Source organism: Asterias rubens, chromosome 11 (genome assembly GCF_902459465.1).
Source record: "Asterias rubens chromosome 11, eAstRub1.3, whole genome shotgun sequence".
Taxonomy (NCBI): domain Eukaryota; kingdom Metazoa; phylum Echinodermata; class Asteroidea; order Forcipulatida; family Asteriidae; genus Asterias; species Asterias rubens.
This window is the reverse complement of record NC_047072.1, coordinates 5,659,501-5,675,696: the sequence shown is the minus strand read 5'-3', so window position 1 is coordinate 5,675,696 and position 16,196 is coordinate 5,659,501. Positions and strand designations below refer to the sequence as shown.

The 16,196-nt window shown below is 38.8% G+C and overlaps 2 protein-coding genes across 4 annotated transcripts in view; one reads left to right on the top strand and one right to left on the bottom strand.

The window, feature by feature from the left end:
- Positions 1 to 557, bottom strand: part of LOC117296503 (FGFR1 oncogene partner-like) — a 41,714-nt gene extending 41,157 nt beyond the window's left edge. For all 3 annotated transcript variants that reach the window (XM_033779468.1, XM_033779467.1, XM_033779469.1), the window contains exon 1: positions 477 to 557. In XM_033779468.1, the coding sequence (XP_033635359.1) occupies positions 477 to 557 (81 nt within the window). The remainder of the gene's footprint in view (positions 1 to 476) is intronic.
- A 52-nt stretch (positions 558 to 609) lies between these two features.
- Positions 610 to 15,903, top strand: LOC117296846 (ectonucleotide pyrophosphatase/phosphodiesterase family member 5-like). The gene is made up of 7 exons (XM_033779925.1): positions 610 to 731; positions 1,527 to 2,522; positions 3,493 to 3,666; positions 12,333 to 12,526; positions 13,364 to 13,493; positions 14,671 to 14,808; positions 15,169 to 15,903. Exons 2-7 carry the CDS (start codon positions 1,643 to 1,645, stop codon positions 15,252 to 15,254), a joined length of 1,602 nt encoding a protein of 533 aa, XP_033635816.1. The 5' UTR covers positions 610 to 731; positions 1,527 to 1,642; the 3' UTR covers positions 15,255 to 15,903.
- Positions 15,904 to 16,196: the final 293 nt, after the last annotated feature.

The following is a 16,196-nucleotide window of genomic DNA, read 5'->3' as shown; positions in this document are numbered from 1 at the left end:
ATATTTGTAAAAGTTTCTGTATCCTGCCAAAAAAATTCGGACAAGTTTCCACATTACCACCTGATCACGCCACCACTTTTTCATTCAATATGATTCGACATGAATATGTTATGGTTATTAAATTACAATAATATTATGAAATCATAGTTTAGTTAGGGGGAGTACCCATCTGATTTACCTCACTGAGATATCCCTTTTTTGTGAAAATGAGTGAAAAAGTTATCAATTTTTTCACTCATTTCTACAATAGGAATGGCATCTCACTCAATAAATTAGAACACTACGCTACGGTGAAGTTGTGTGCAATTCGTGCAACACCGTGCAATGCAATGCCAAAATTGGTACATTACTCGATTAGCCAAGTTCAACTTCTTTGCGATAAGAGATGTCCACCAAAATGGCAACTCCACGATGTTTAAAATATACAACACTTAAATCACTATTTTTAAACAATGTTAATTCCTTCATTGACTCACCCTTATTTTTCCCAAAACACCGCTACTTTCAAGAGTTTGGGCGACCAAGTCCCTCAATTCTGTGTCTTCGTCCGCCGACATTTTTAATATTTACCGACAGCGCCCTCATTAGTTGAGTACTGGACAACTCGGCACCGACGATATCGAAAAATTAATTGCAACACAAAAACAAATCCAGAACACATAATCGACACAGTTGGCAAGGTCTATCCGGGTTAACAGTTATCCTACTGCTGATGAGAAAACCGAGTCAGGGTAAGGTAATTTTGGAAAAGTTTCCGTATGGCGCCACCACTTTTTCATTCGATATGAAATAATATAGTATCTAATTTACCTCAATGAGATATCCTTTTTTGTAAAAATTAGTGAAAAAGTGGTGGCGCCATACGGAATGTTATTCGTAATGTTTGTTGTTTGATCGTACTCAAGTCAAATCATAACCATCCTGATCACAGCCGACCAATGTTTCTGTCAGATTTTTTTATCCGAAACACAGAAAAGAAAAGATGTGTTTATGCCGGAGGGCTATATTATAATAGATAGACTGCTGAGCTGAGTGACATAATTAATATTATAATACTATGGACTAATATTAAACAAGGAAGTTGCAATCTGATCATTGATGTCATGATGTTACACAATAAATAGTACTGCAAGTCCTTGAGACAATGAGCAGAGATGAGCATGATGCTTTCTTTTAACGATACTCCCCTATTGCTAGGGATGCACTGATTGAATGAATGTAGATAGAAAATGTTTTATTAATGAAGTTTTGTTTGTTTGTTTAGATAAAAAAAAGTGGTGTATTAATAATAAATAAAAAGGCCCTCATCCTCCTCTTTTTTGAAAAATCCGGACGATCAACTGGTGTTTTTTTTATGATATTTGGCCTTATGATGGCTGTTAATTTTATCGTGGAGCTCCGGGATACAATACAAGGGGCCCTGTTTTTTCTGTCAAACTTGGCCAGGAGCTAGTAGATTCTATTACCAAACAAGGTGTTCGAGCAGTTTCAATAAAATAAATTCCATTTCTGCATTTATTCTACAGCTGCAGTCAAGTGAGAACCCAAGGCGATATTAGGTGCAAAAACTTCAAGGACGCAGACGCATCGACTAAAGACTGTTACCCTCCAGCCCCCACCCGCACCTCCCCACTGCTGTACCATGGCAAGGTGGTCGAAATACAACACAGTTATGGCACTTACAAGTCAACTTCTACTGCACCTTGTTATACTGCTCATCCTATCTGCAGTGTCGCCATCCCAGCAGACATCGCCAAGGGAAGCTAATAACGGCCCGCAAGCCGGCCCTCTCGTTCTGTTGGTCTCTTTCGATGGATTCAGATGGGATTATCTGGACAAGACTGCCACTCCCAATTTTGACAATCTCATCGAAGATGGCGTCAAAGCAAAATACATCTACGACGCTTTCACTTCCAAGACTTTTCCAAACCACTATACCATTGTGACCGGTCTGTACGAGGAGTCGCACGGCATTGTTGGTAACACTATGTACGATCCGGTGTGGAACGAAACTTACTTCATGGGTAATGAATCGAAATGGTGGGAAGGGGGCGAACCCATTTGGGTGACGAACGAGAAAGAAGGGGGAACGAGTGGGGTGATAGAATGGCCGGGAATGGACACGAAAATCCACAACTTTTATCCTACGTACAGACTGCCTAAATATAACCAGACGTTCCCGTTTGAGGCACGCGTTGACATTATAACGAAACTCTTCAGCAACGGATCAATCAATCTCGGATTGTTGTATTTCCACGAGCCGGATCATTCCGGCCACATGTTCGGTCCAGATTCACCCAAGATGGACGCGGTGATTCGAATGTGTGACGATACCGTCGGTTATCTGATGCAATCTTTACGAAAAGCCGGTCTTGGAGATAGAGTCAACGTCATCATAACATCCGACCATGGAATGGCAGAAGTGTCCGCAGAAAGAGTTTTGCAGTTAGATGATTTCGTGGACCCATCTCTCTATCACTACACGGATAATAATCCAGTGTTTGGTATTTGGCCGCATGAAGGTAATTCATGTCTTCTGTCTACTGAACAGCCAAAATTATAGTCATTGAAATTGTTTGTTTGTTTGTTCGTTTGTTTGTTGGGGTGTTTGCTTAATTGTTTGTTTGTGTGTTTGTTTAGATGATCTTCCTGTTAAGGGAACATTGCAAACTTCCACAAGCTGACAACAACTAATCTCTATTACATGCAAATTTGGTTTAAAGTCTATGATTATGAATTGCACAAAGCAAGAAAATTTGGTTCAGTAGCCTTTTATCGAAGAATATTTAATTCTAGTCATCGTAAAAACAGCGGACAATTAGCTTGGTAGGATTCAAATCAATAACCTAAAAATAAACACCTGATGTACATGTAGTTTCACATTCATCAGTTTTTAAACTTAACTGAAGAACTTTAAAAAGTTACTCATACCTAAGACAGTTTCTCTATTCCTATTGGTGGAGAGCGCATCACGTGGGAGTGTTTAAACCTTTGATAATGACCAGTAAAAAGTGTTGAAACATGGGCGTGACACGCGAGCTTGCACCTGTGCTTATAAGACAGTTTTCTTCCTATTGGTCGAGAGCAACGGCCGGGACAGTTGTGCCACATCACGCGATACGCGCGAGGCGCACAGCCATATCCTTATAAAGAGTTGTTTACCCAAGGGCCTTACCATTTCATAGCTGGAGGGGTGTTGTGTTGAAAGAAATCATTGAACAATTACAATTTTTGCATTTATTTTACTTTTTGACCAAAAATTGTTGATGTTATTTGACCGAAAAGGTTCGTCTCGGTAAAATTATCAAGAACCAGGCCTCGGCGGGTTTAAACCACTAGTTGAAAACCTCTTCACCACACATTGATTCCCTTATTATAACTAAAAAAACAAAAGACTGTCCGACTTGTCATCTAAAAACACCAGCTCCAAGCCTGGGATCCAGGTAAATTTCAAGCTCCGATGTTCATTTGTGTTGTGTTGATTTACCACAGAGAATGATACTGAACTGATCTACAGCAAGATTTACAATGCCAGCTCACATGTGAAGGTGTACTTAAAAGATGCCATTCCTGCGCAATATCATTACCATGACAACCAACGAATTTCACCTATCCTTGTGGTCGCTGATGTAGGATGGTCCATCAACCGGGGAGACCATTCCAATGGTGAGGATTAATCCATTTTTAATTCCTTTACCTTTTTAATTATTTTGTTTTAATTTGTTATCGCTGTGCACAGCAATTTTCCTCTGGTAAGAGGCACTTCCAGAAGGGCACTTCTATAGACCATGTGAACCTTGTTTACAATAAGTGTGACCTTGTACACTCTTTTAGTATTCTGGCAGGCAAGATACTACACTGGTCCTATTGGAAAGTTGACATTTTGTGTCATAATTTCCACATTAAACCAAGAGTTAATGAAAGTAAAAGCTGGTCAAGTTTTGAGATGTGCCCCCTTTCATCATATCAAAAGTTGATAAGAATTAGACAGTGCAATCTCCATAAAATATAAGATGTTATGTTTTCTTCCATTGAGCTGTATACAAATCATGCCTGCAGGAAGTCCAGGCTCTGTGGCTCTTTTGTAAACATGTGATGTCACAGGTCACATCATCTATAAAGGGGAACTTAGAAAGAAGTTCCATTGAATTGAATTGAACTGAATTGAATCGGCAATAAGCCATTTTATTTTGGCTGGTACCATACATTTCATTTCTTGCGTGCTCAATCAAACTGTCCAAGGTTCCATTCAACTAGATTAACTAGGGAATTTTAAAAACAGTCTGTGCTTTCCCTGTCTTTTTTGTCATTGCTCTGGGCCTATGTAGTGTAGTGTATTGGTCTTTTGTAGTTCTGTATGCTTTTTACAGTCTTTCGCGTCCTGTCACTGTCCTTTGTTATGTGCTGGGCTGCATACCTGCGGATAATAGTGGTTTACTTTTGCAAACCCTGACCTACTGTAGCCGTTTGGGTTTTTGCATTTTGGTTCGTCCTCTGGTTTGTTGTATACTGTTGTGTTGGCCCTTTTAATTATTGTGTCTGCTTTCATGTTATTTTGTGTGCTGTTATTTGTGTACATTTTGTGATTGTTTGGGTTGAATAAATAATAAATAACAATAATAACATACCAGAATCAAATGTCATCCATGACTGCTATCCTGCTTATTTTTGCTTATTTTTTTATGACAATGTCACAGAATAGAGAATTATAATCATTGTACTGTAGAATGGTCCATGCATTGTAGGCCTAAATAGGGCTTTTAAAACCACAAAATATAGGGCCTACTCCAAGTAGAAAACGTTCCTAAGACCCTGTTTTAATTCCGCATGCTAAAACATTTAAAAACAATAGGGTCCAGAATGCCCCACCTTGTGGAAAAAAAAAACCTGGGAAGGACCCAGAAAATTTCTAATTCGGATGGTGAAAAAGAGACCCTCTTTACACTTTACTTTTCTAATTTTTTGCTTTAAAAATGTAATCAAGGGCCCATTCATACATTACCAAGTAGTATCCATTTAACATTAATGTACATGTACATGTACATGTACATGTACAACGTCTGAGTTTGCGGTAACACCATGTAATAACAATCTCTAAATGAGTAGGGGTGGTTCTGAAAAGTTGGAACTCGACGTTTCGATCAGTATGCTCTGATATAGAAGAGTTTGCGGTAACACCATGTAATAACAATCTCTAAATGAGTTGGGGTGGTTCTGAAAAGTTGGAACTCGACGTTTCGATCAGTATGCTCTGATATAGAAGAGTTTGCGGTAACACCATGTAATAACAATCTCTAAATGAGTTGGGGTGGTTCTGAAAAGCTGGAACTCGACGTTTCGATCAGTATGCTCTGATAAAGAAGAGTTTGCGGTAACACCATGTAATAACAATCTCTAAATGAGTTGGGGTGGTTCTGAAAAGTTGGAACTCGACGTTTCGATCAGTATGCTCTGATATAGAAGAGTTTGCGGTAACACCATGTAATAACAATCTCTAAATGAGTTGGGGTGGTTCTGAAAAGTTGGAACTCGACGTTTCGATCAGTATGCTCTGATATAGAAGAGTTTGCGGTAACACCATGTAATAACAATCTCTAAATGAGTTGGGGTGGTTCTGAAAAGAACCGTTGGATTAACTCGACGTTTCGATCAAGATGCTCTGATCGTCTTCTGGAGAATGCTGGACTCTGATGCTGCATGCTGCTTAAGTACTGAGTGGCGGATTAGCTTGGTGATTAGCTTAGCAGTATGCTCTGATCGTCTTCTGGAGAAATGAAGATGATCTCCAGAAGACGATCAGAGCATACTGATCGAAACGTCAAGTTAATCCAACGGTTCTTTTCAGAACCACCCCAACTCATTGAGAGATTGTTATTACATGGTGTTACCGCAAACTTTTCTATATCTTATTTCCACCATGCAAAGTTCCAAATCCTACTTAAAGTATCTTTACACTTGCAAAACCACTCTAATTCAATTACATATCTTTGAAAGTGCTTTATCACCAATACAGCCGACAGGTGCCTCAAAGTGCTCATTATTTTTGTGACAATAAGCGAGCAGAGCAATATTCAATTTACAAGACACTATTTACAATTAGCACCTTGTTAAAGGCAGTGGACACTAACTGGTAATTACTCAAAATAATTATGAGCACAAAACCTTACTTGGTAACGAGTAATGGGGAGAGGTTGATCGTATAAAACATTGTGAGAAACGGCTCCCTCTAAAGTGCCATAGTTTTCGAGAAAGAAGTAAATTTCCACGAATTTTATTTCGGGACCTCAGGTTTAGATTTTGAGGTCTCGGAATCAACCATCTAAATGCACACAACTTCGTGTGACAAGGGTGTTTTTTCTTTCATTATTATCTCGCAACTTTGATGACCGATTGAGCTCAAATTTTCACAGATTAGTTAGTTTATGCATATGTTGAGATTCACCAACTGTGAAGGCTAGTCTTTGACAATTACCAATAGTCTCCACTGTCTTTAAGGTTTAAAAAGTACTTGGATGATCAAATGATGAAGGATGAAGCAATTATGGTTTAAAGACACTGGACACTATTGGTAAAATTGTCAAAGACCAGTCTTCTCACTTGGTGTATCTCAACATATCATAAAATAACATACCTGTGAAAATTTTAGCTCAATTGGTCATCGAAGTTGCAAGACAATAATGGAAGAAAAAAAACCCTTTTAACACAAAGTTGTGTGCTTTCAGATAATTGATTTAGAGACGAAGTTGTGTGCATTCAGATAATTGATTTAGAGATCTTGAAAACTAATTCTGCGGTCTCGATATCAAATTCGTGGAAAATTACTTCTCTTTCAAGAACTACAGTACACATACAAGTGACCTGTATGTTACTTCAGAGCCGAGCTGTTTCTCACAATAGCTCTCAGTTACCACTCGCCTCCCAGCTACATGTACATGTACACGTAGCAGAAGTGCCTTGATTGCACAATGTGTACATTTTGTATCATACTTTTGCTCTTAAATATGAACATTAATTTCTATTTTTTAATTTTGTTAAATGACCCAAAAGACCTTACAGGTCATGCAAACATTTCCATAGAATGTAGGGGAAGAGGGCTTGAAATTAACACTGGACTGCACAGGCATGAGGGCATTGCTTTTAGCACTGGGCATGCTGGGCCAGTGAAATAACGACCAGACAAGGGCAGCGGTCTGGTGTTTTTCAATTGACTAATAACAGCAATACTTTACTGTGTAATGTCTTTGTTAGGCTATAAAATGTTGACAATGAATCTGATATCTTTCACTTCTGTTGAGTATCGAAGTAGCATGACAAATGAGATAGATCTTCTCTTTGTGCTTGTTCAACTCATTTTGAAAATGGTCTTACAAAAGTCTGTTGAGTTAAGCCCTACCGGCTTGTGGGTTTTCCCTCCAAATTCGAGACCTTGGAAATAAAATCAAATAAACTGTAGCTTGAGATCATGGGTACATCATGTAGCCAGTCCTGCATAGATTGCAAATGAAGGGCAGAATGAAGGGGAACTTGAATTTTTGTGTTTCTATAGGTGGACAACAAATAAAACTGATATTTTCTTATAGGCCTACGTAATGCACTTTATATTCATTGAATTAAAAAATGGATATTAACACCAAAATCAAAAAAGTTGTCAAAATACATACTTGTTCATGCCCCTAAACAAAAATTACTAATGCCTTTTTAAGCTGGGTTCATGCATTATATTACATGAACATTTTTCTTTCGTCGCAATTGTAAAAAACTGTGCACTTGAATGTTTACGCAACCAAAAACTGCTTTTGTAGCCTTCGAACTAGGCTACAGAATGTATGTATCCCCTTTCATGCATGTGCGTCACATGACAAATTTGTTTGCGTCACAATTGGAAAACAGTGCACTAAATGTTTCATGCAGCCAAAAATTGCTACGTAATACTCTTTTGTAGCCTTCGAACCACATGTACTATACGTACAAAAAACATGTAGGCCTATTTCTTATATGGAAGAGAATTTGTTTTCAAAACCTTGCTGAGAGTGAAACACGTACAATGCCACGTCTGCTAATCAACAAACGATCCCTCTCGGATGATTGCTAGTCATCATCACCATGACAACCTGGTTATGGTTGCCATGGTCACCAAGGCAGATAACGAGGCGGTCTGGTACATAAGCAACGAGAGAGAGAGAAAGAGAGACGAACACTATGGGCTTGATTAATTGCCTTCAAGGGCATCGTTAAGGGATCAATGACGTCGGAAGATCGTCCAGATTTCTAAAATCAATAGATTGTTGGGGATGGGGTTTTTATTTACTGCCTTTGATTATCGAGCTGAAAAATCTTCTAGATTTAACATCTGAATCAATCAAAAAGGTTGTCTTCAATTAAGTGTTATTTTGGTGATACAAATAGGCCCTTACAAATAATGTTTTGTCAAACTGGAATGAATAGGTTCGGTTTACCCCCCCCCCAAAAAAAAAAAAAAAAAAATAAAAAAATAATAATAATAATAATAATAATAATAATAATAATAATAATAAATAAGACAATTATAAATAATTTTTTTACCATACTTTAACAGGCTCTTTTTCCTCTAAATACAGTAGTATTCCCCACCCCCTAAAATCGTGTAAAGAATTCCTGATGTTCCTAGAACTCAATGAAGACAAGACTCAACATGGGGACACAATGCCACAAAACAAGCACAGAATGGGCAGGTTGTCAAAACATACATGTAGCTGTATTTAGGAAGAACTTTGACATGACAGTACATCGCACACATAAATAATATTTGAATTTTAGGGTTGAACAGAGTAGGATTCCAACCAATGACCTCCGGATTAACATACCGGCGCACTACCAACTGAGCTATCTAGCCCTATGTTGGCGGTGTTCCTATTTAGTCAATATCTTTGTTTGGGGGTGCCAGTCAGAATAATGTTGTTTAAACTGAAATAATTTTACCAAGGAGGACATTGTTGTAGCTAGAACAATTTTAGTTGTGGGTTCTACATCAAATTTAGTCCACAAATGGCAAGCGGTTCAACAAAAGATTTAGGGGCCATCATTTTTGAAGTGCAATCTGGAGGAAATTTGTGTGGGCATCACAGCTTATTTTGCTCAGGGTGCTGGGACAAAAATTTGTTAGTTTCGGGCAAGCCTGATGGGCACCGCCCACAGTGGCTGCAACACTGAAGGATGATCTGCCTGCAAAAGAAAAAGACAAACTTTGACTTCCAAAATTTGAATGGCACATCTTGAAGTGAATTGAGAGGACATTATCTGATTAAAATATTTTATTTGAGTTAGGAATTCGGGTGGTGGTAGAGTAGTATAGTCGATCATGAAACTCATCATATTTTTATTATTTATTTATTGACAATTTTTGTGGTCTCCAGCTTTTTGAATGGTAGGCAGATCTTCAGGTAGCATTGTTTTTTAATATAAATGTATTATGTATTTTAAGGCCTAACAAGTTTTTTTTATTTTTTATTTATTAGGCCTATATAAACTTTGGTTTATTGTTTTCTAAATGTTAAATGTTCTTTTTACTCAGATATTTTGCTAAAGGAAGATATGCTGTTCTTGGTTTTTTTTATTGGGGGTTTATTTTTTTATAGGATTTGAGGCATTGCATGGTGAGGTATCAATGTAAACTTGGTTTTATTGTTTTTAAAAATGTTTTAAAATGTTTTTCTTTATTTGGATATTTTGCTATTGGGGCAGATATGCTGTTCACGGTGTTTTTTTATTTTTTTATTATTATTGTTTTTGTTTTATTATAGTAGGGTCCTAGGGGCCAATTCATTTTTTTATATATATATATTTTTTTAACGTTAAATTTTTGTTCTTTTTTTATGGGATGCTTTTCTATTGAACAGATGTTTTTGATAATTTAGTTTCAAAAGTACATGTCTATATCTTTTTGACTGTTTTATACAGTGTGTGTACAGCCACATGTTTGGTTGCATTTGTCTCATGAATGCATGAATGGCTCATGAAAAAAACCTTAATTACGGATATTTAAAAAAGTCATTAGGCCTATATGTATGTAGATGAAGCTCCTTTCCAAACTGAAGTAGAAAGACCTAAGGCTGGCTCACTTAGTAGTGGCAAAAAAACAAAAGCGGCAAAAACAAATAAATAAATGAAGAATTGCTTCTGATTTACATGTAATAGATGGAAATTTGCATCGGGGATAAAGAATAGGGCCTACTAATTTTAGTTTGTCCAGAGCAGGGGAGCAGCGGCTTGAAAAGCATGACCTCCCGTACTTTACTTAGTTTTGGGGATATAAAGACAGGATATGAAGACGGTATAACATAGGATTTGAACTGCCTCTAGCTACTGGCAATCTGGGGTGCCTATTTGGTACATGTATGTAAAGACATTGCTCTTGAATTGTTGTTTGGTCGAATCCCACTCGAGTAATATGCCTACAGGTGATGTTTTTTTCATGGAGCTCTGGGAAAGTAACATACATCGATTGGTAAAACCAAGCTTTATGCTTGTTAAAGACACTGGACACTATTGGTAATTGTCAAAGACCAGTCTTCTCACTTGCTGTATCTCAACATATATGCATAAAATAACAAACCTGTGAAAATTTGAGCTCAATTGGTCGTCGAAGTTGCAAGATAATAATGAAAGGAAAAACACCCATGTCACTTTGAAGTTGTGCGCTTTCGGATGCTTGATTTCGAGACCTCAGATTTAGCGAGACCTCAAATTCTAAATCTGAGGTCTCGAAATCAAATTCGATGGAAATTACTTCTTTCTCCAAAACTACTTCAATTCAGAGGGAGCTGTTTCTCACTATGTTTGTCCTATCAACCTCTCCCCATAACTCGTTACCAAGTAAGGTTTTGGGATAATAATTATTTTGAGTACATGTAATTACCAATAGTGTCCACTGCCTATAAAATTGAACAGTTGTGAATTACATATTTTTATTTATTGATTGAAATAAGAATCGATTTGGGTGTACCATACGCGTCAATCTTTTTGTACAATATGTATGAAGTAGTGCATTGTTCACTTGTCATGTATGGCTAGCCGCTATAAATCTGTCAACCTTGGAATATTAATTAGTGACCTGTCGTAGTTTTATATTGGAAAATAACTGATCATGCTGGTACCTGCCAACTGTTGCATTCAGAGTAGCCAGAAAAACCATGATCACCAATTTATTTTTCTGTTCCTAAAATGTGAAGTGTACACTCAGGGCTCGAACTTGGCACAAGGAATTAGTTGTAAGTTTTTATATGTGGGAGGTAACCCTCCAGGAATTATTCCATGCAGGGAAGACTCTGGGGGATAATCCACAAAACCACCAAATATTCACTGGTATAGATTTGTTCCAGCTGATTTAGTATTTCTGTTCACAGGGCTGTATGCTTCGTTTTTGAAAGGGCAAGGGCACCAAGGCATTGTCTCTTTGGCAAAGGGCACCCTATGAGGAAATTGTAAATTTCTACTGGAGCATTTCAAGGGCACCAAGGCAATGACAAGGGGCAATGGAGGCAATCGTCCTCCATTGCCTCCGTGAAGTATCAGGCCTGTGTTCTTTTGTTTCCCGGATGGTCATTTTTGTTTTTTGCATTTTTACATTTGCATATTGGACTTAAAATAGTTACATGTAACTGACCGCTGGAAACTGCAAGTGCGAACAGTGGTAACTTACATGTACTGGGGTGGTAAGCTACTGCAACAAACTTAACAGGCCGATTTGAGCCGCGGAACTTAACAATGTAATTTAACAGGAACAAGAAGTCCAATGCGAACGCACCATTCTTGTAACTTAAAAATACTGTCACGTGACTTCCAATAAACCTGGTCACAAAAATGATGACCTAGACTGTGATTTAATTTCTCTGAATCTTACACGGTGCCGTGGTAAGTTATCAACTGGTAACTTACACACTGCTAAAAATGGTATTCTTGAAATGAGAAAAACATCTTATTTTGAGAAAATATTTCTATTGTCACTCCCTAGAAAAAGTTTGTAAGGAGTGACATAAGAAATGTAATCTCAAAAAAAGATGTTTTTCTTGTTTCAAGAATACCATTTTTAGCAGTGCATGTACGGGCTCAGTAGGTTACATTGTGTAATTCAACAAGAATGGGGGGGGGGGGGGGGGGGGCGTTACACAACACACAGGACCAATGGCTTTACGTCCCAACCGAGGGACGAAGCAATGGCTACATGTAGGTTTCTTGCTTAAGGACACAAGTGTCACGACTGGGACTGGAACCCTGCTGATCAGAACTTATGTTACCAGACCCAAAGGTTCAATGCTAACGTGGCTTAACACTTCTCTCTTGTCTGAATTACACAGATTCTCGGAAGATGTACAAAGGCAACCATGGTTACAATAACAGCGTCATGGCGATGCATCCCATCTTCGTTGCCAACGGTCCGTCCTTCGAGAAGGGTCTCCTAGTAGAACCCTTTGAGAATGTCAACATCTACACGCTCATCTGTGACATTCTGGGTCTATCGCCGGCACCCAATAATGGATCTCTTGAAAAGGTATGTGAGTGGGCAGTGTCAGGTAATACTACATTGTACAAACCTCATTTTGGTTTTTTACCCACTACACCGATGTCTGTTAGTACTTCCCGAGTTCTGTGAAAATATCACCAGTAGGCATAATTACTCTGGTGGGAGTCGAACCCACAACCTTAGAGCAGTGTCATACTGCACCAACTATATTTTAGACCACCTAGATTGCCCATGGCTAGACCATCTATTATTCACTCATTTTAATGGACAGATTGAGGTCTTTGTACATTACATACAATGTATGAGTGTGTACCTCGTGGACTGTCGGGTATTTGTATCACATTTGAGTGGACGTTTTTTGGGCACTACATGTAGTACCTCATTTTAGTGGCACAGTGTCCCCCAGTGTCACACATTAGAACCTCGATTTAGTAACACTCTGGGTCTGCACCCAAAAATAGATCTCTTAAAAAGGTACTTGACATTTGGAGTGGGCAGTGTCGGGCATAACTACATTGCTTTTTCATGTGCAGCACCAACCCTCTGGAACACTCTACCGATAATCAATCGCACAGCTTCATCCTTCGACACATTTAAATTGCAACTGAAGACCTGTTTGTTTCCAAATACTTTTGATCCTTATCTTTGTATCAACTTTTTTTCCTCTCCAGCACCTCGGATTAGTGTTCTAGATATTGTAGATGGTGCTATATGAATGCTCTTATATGATTATTATTCACCACCGGTTCTTGTTAGAACCAACACAACTCTAAAAGAGACTTTCCCTCTAACCTCACCTACATGTAGTGCACTTCATGACATTTCAGTGTGATTATTTGTGATGAATCTAATTATTTTTGAAAGGTCCAAGACATGCTGCAGACCACAGAACCAACGTCCTCGCATCGACTGACAAAACTAAGTGCCCATGTGACATACAACGAACTAACTACTGGGGGGTCGCCAGAAGAGATGACTACAAGTACAATCATTGGTAAAGTAGGAGGAACTCGATTTGATCGAAGACCTTGAATTTGCCCAAATCGAAAACACTATCCAATAACAAGCAAACAAAAAATCTCATCCCTCCCAACGTTAAAAAACACACATAGACAACTCCGCAACTCAAATTCCATCTCACTGCTTCCCCGGTTGAATAATTTGGTGAGGTGTTGCTCTGTACTTGATGCACTTCAATACTAACCCTCCCACTCTTTACCATGAACCTCTCCGTAGGCCTCACTACAACCCTTCACCACACATTCCACCAAAAACTTCACCACAACCTGTCCCAAACTCTTCACCACAACATGTCCTCACAAACCTCACCTCAACATGTCCCAACAAACCTCACCACATGTCCCTTTAAACCCTCACCACAACCTGTCCCAACAAACTTCACCACAACATGTCCTCACAAACCTCACCTCAACATGTCCCAACAAACCTCACCACATGTCCCTTTAAACCCTCACCACAACCTGTCCCAACAAACTTCACAACAACGTGTCCTCACAAACCTCACCACAACATGTCCCAACAAACCTCACAAAAACTTGTCACAACAAACCTCACAACATGTCCCCTGTAACCCACACCACAACCTGTCCCCACAAACATCATCACATTCTGTCCACTCAAACCTCACCACAATCTGTCCCCACAAACCTCACCACAATCTGTCCCCACAAACCTCACCACAATTTGTCCCCACAAACCTCAACACAATTTGTCCCAACAAACTGCTCTACAACCTGTCCTCACAAACCTCACCACAACATGTCCCAACAAACCTCACCACAACCTGTCCTCACAAACCTCACCACAACCTGTCATCATAAACCTCACCACAACCTGTCCTCACAAACCTTACCACAACCTGTTCTCAAAAACCTCACCACAACATGTCCCTACAAACCTTACCAAAACTTGTCCCAACAAACCTCACCACATGTCCCCTTAAACCCTCACCACAACATGTCCCAACAAACCTCACCACAACATGTCCTCACAAACCTCACCAAAACTTGTCCCAACAAACCTCAACCCTCACCACAACATGTCCCCACAAACCTCACCACAACATGTCTGCACAAACCTCACCACAATCTGTCCCAACAAACTTACTTGCCTTGTTAAACCTTGCATGTTTGTACTTTTGTTAATCCCAGGAATGGCTGTGGTTGGCGGGGTTGCATTTCTAGCCGTTTGTCTACTCATAGCGATGTGTGCTAAGCAGCGTTCTTATCGTCAGCCGCCCACGCAGTACGCGCCGATCGCTGACACGTCATTGGACAATGTGGACGAAGGTGGGTTCCAGTCCTACAACTATCCAAACACCAAGATTTAGAGTACTCCCCAGTACACTCGTACTGGGAACCAATGCCTTTAAGATATTATGCAAACTAAGAAGACATGCTGTGTCAATGGATGGATTGCAATATGGTCATTTGACTGCCATCTTTGATGTAAAACAATGGAAACGTACGCGTGTACGAACTGCGCACAACTCTCAGCCAATGATAGCTCATCATATGAGTAGACAATTCATCAAAGATGACATCTATTGCAATCCATCTATTAACATTTTGGGAGTAAGATTTTAAATAGTTTGGGTTAAACAAAGAAAAAAGGGTTAATGACTTTTAATGTGTTTTGTATATTGATAGCTCTGAGCCTGGAGTGTAACTCAAACACCATCACGGAAAAGTCAAGAGGAAATAAAATATCGGGTTTAAAGCAACTTGAAACCTAGTGACGTATATAGAGGAGCGTCCAATTAAGTTATGTTAATACTTGAAAGTTGAAGGAAGCACAACAAATTGTTTGGTAAATGTAAAGCAATGTTTATTTGCAATTTGGTTAAACTCTTGATCACAACACTGAAAATAATTTCATACCTGAAACTTTCAACCGACACTTCGGTCTTCATCAGCAGGATGTTTATTTGGTTTGCAGTAACACGATGAATGTATCTACAATGTACTTGTAGATTTTGTCTTTTGAGAACTTGTCTTGCTACATATTCTAATACTGCGGAGTACTTTGTTACTACCGCGAAGTAGATTTTCTGAATTTGGGGGACTTCTCAGTTCAGAAACGAACTGCCTTGGAAGGAAGTTTAAAAATCAGCTGGGACTTTTACCTTCCTTTGTGGATCGAGGGGACTTCTTGTTATTAACTTCACTGCCGATGAGTGAGTTCTTAATTGGTTTCAATGGATTTGAAGCTTTGATGGTGAAGGGTGCATCATATTGATGTTTGGGTAAAACTCACTTGAATTTGTTCAAAACAAAAAGGTTGATGTCTTCAATCGATGGTGGGGGGGGGGGGGGGGGGGGCTCTGACAAGAAAGATGACATGTGGGGAAATTGTGTACAGATCTAAATCTAAAAAAAAAAAAAAGTAATAAACAAATAATAAATATTTCGAGTATGTTGTAATGATTTGAATTTATTTCATTTGGGTGACAGTTCTGATAGTAAAACAAATAAAATTGGTTTCTGTGAAAAGCTCCGTTGAAGAGTTTCTGAGTTGTCCACAAAAAACTCAGAAAGTACATCCTTTTTGTGCGTGAGTGTATTACATTGATTTACTTTGGTCATTAAACTTAATGGAGGAGCGTTGAGTTTGCCTGTGGCATTCGCAGTACTATGCTTTGTGCATGATCCAACTAACTGTTTGGGAAATGAATTAC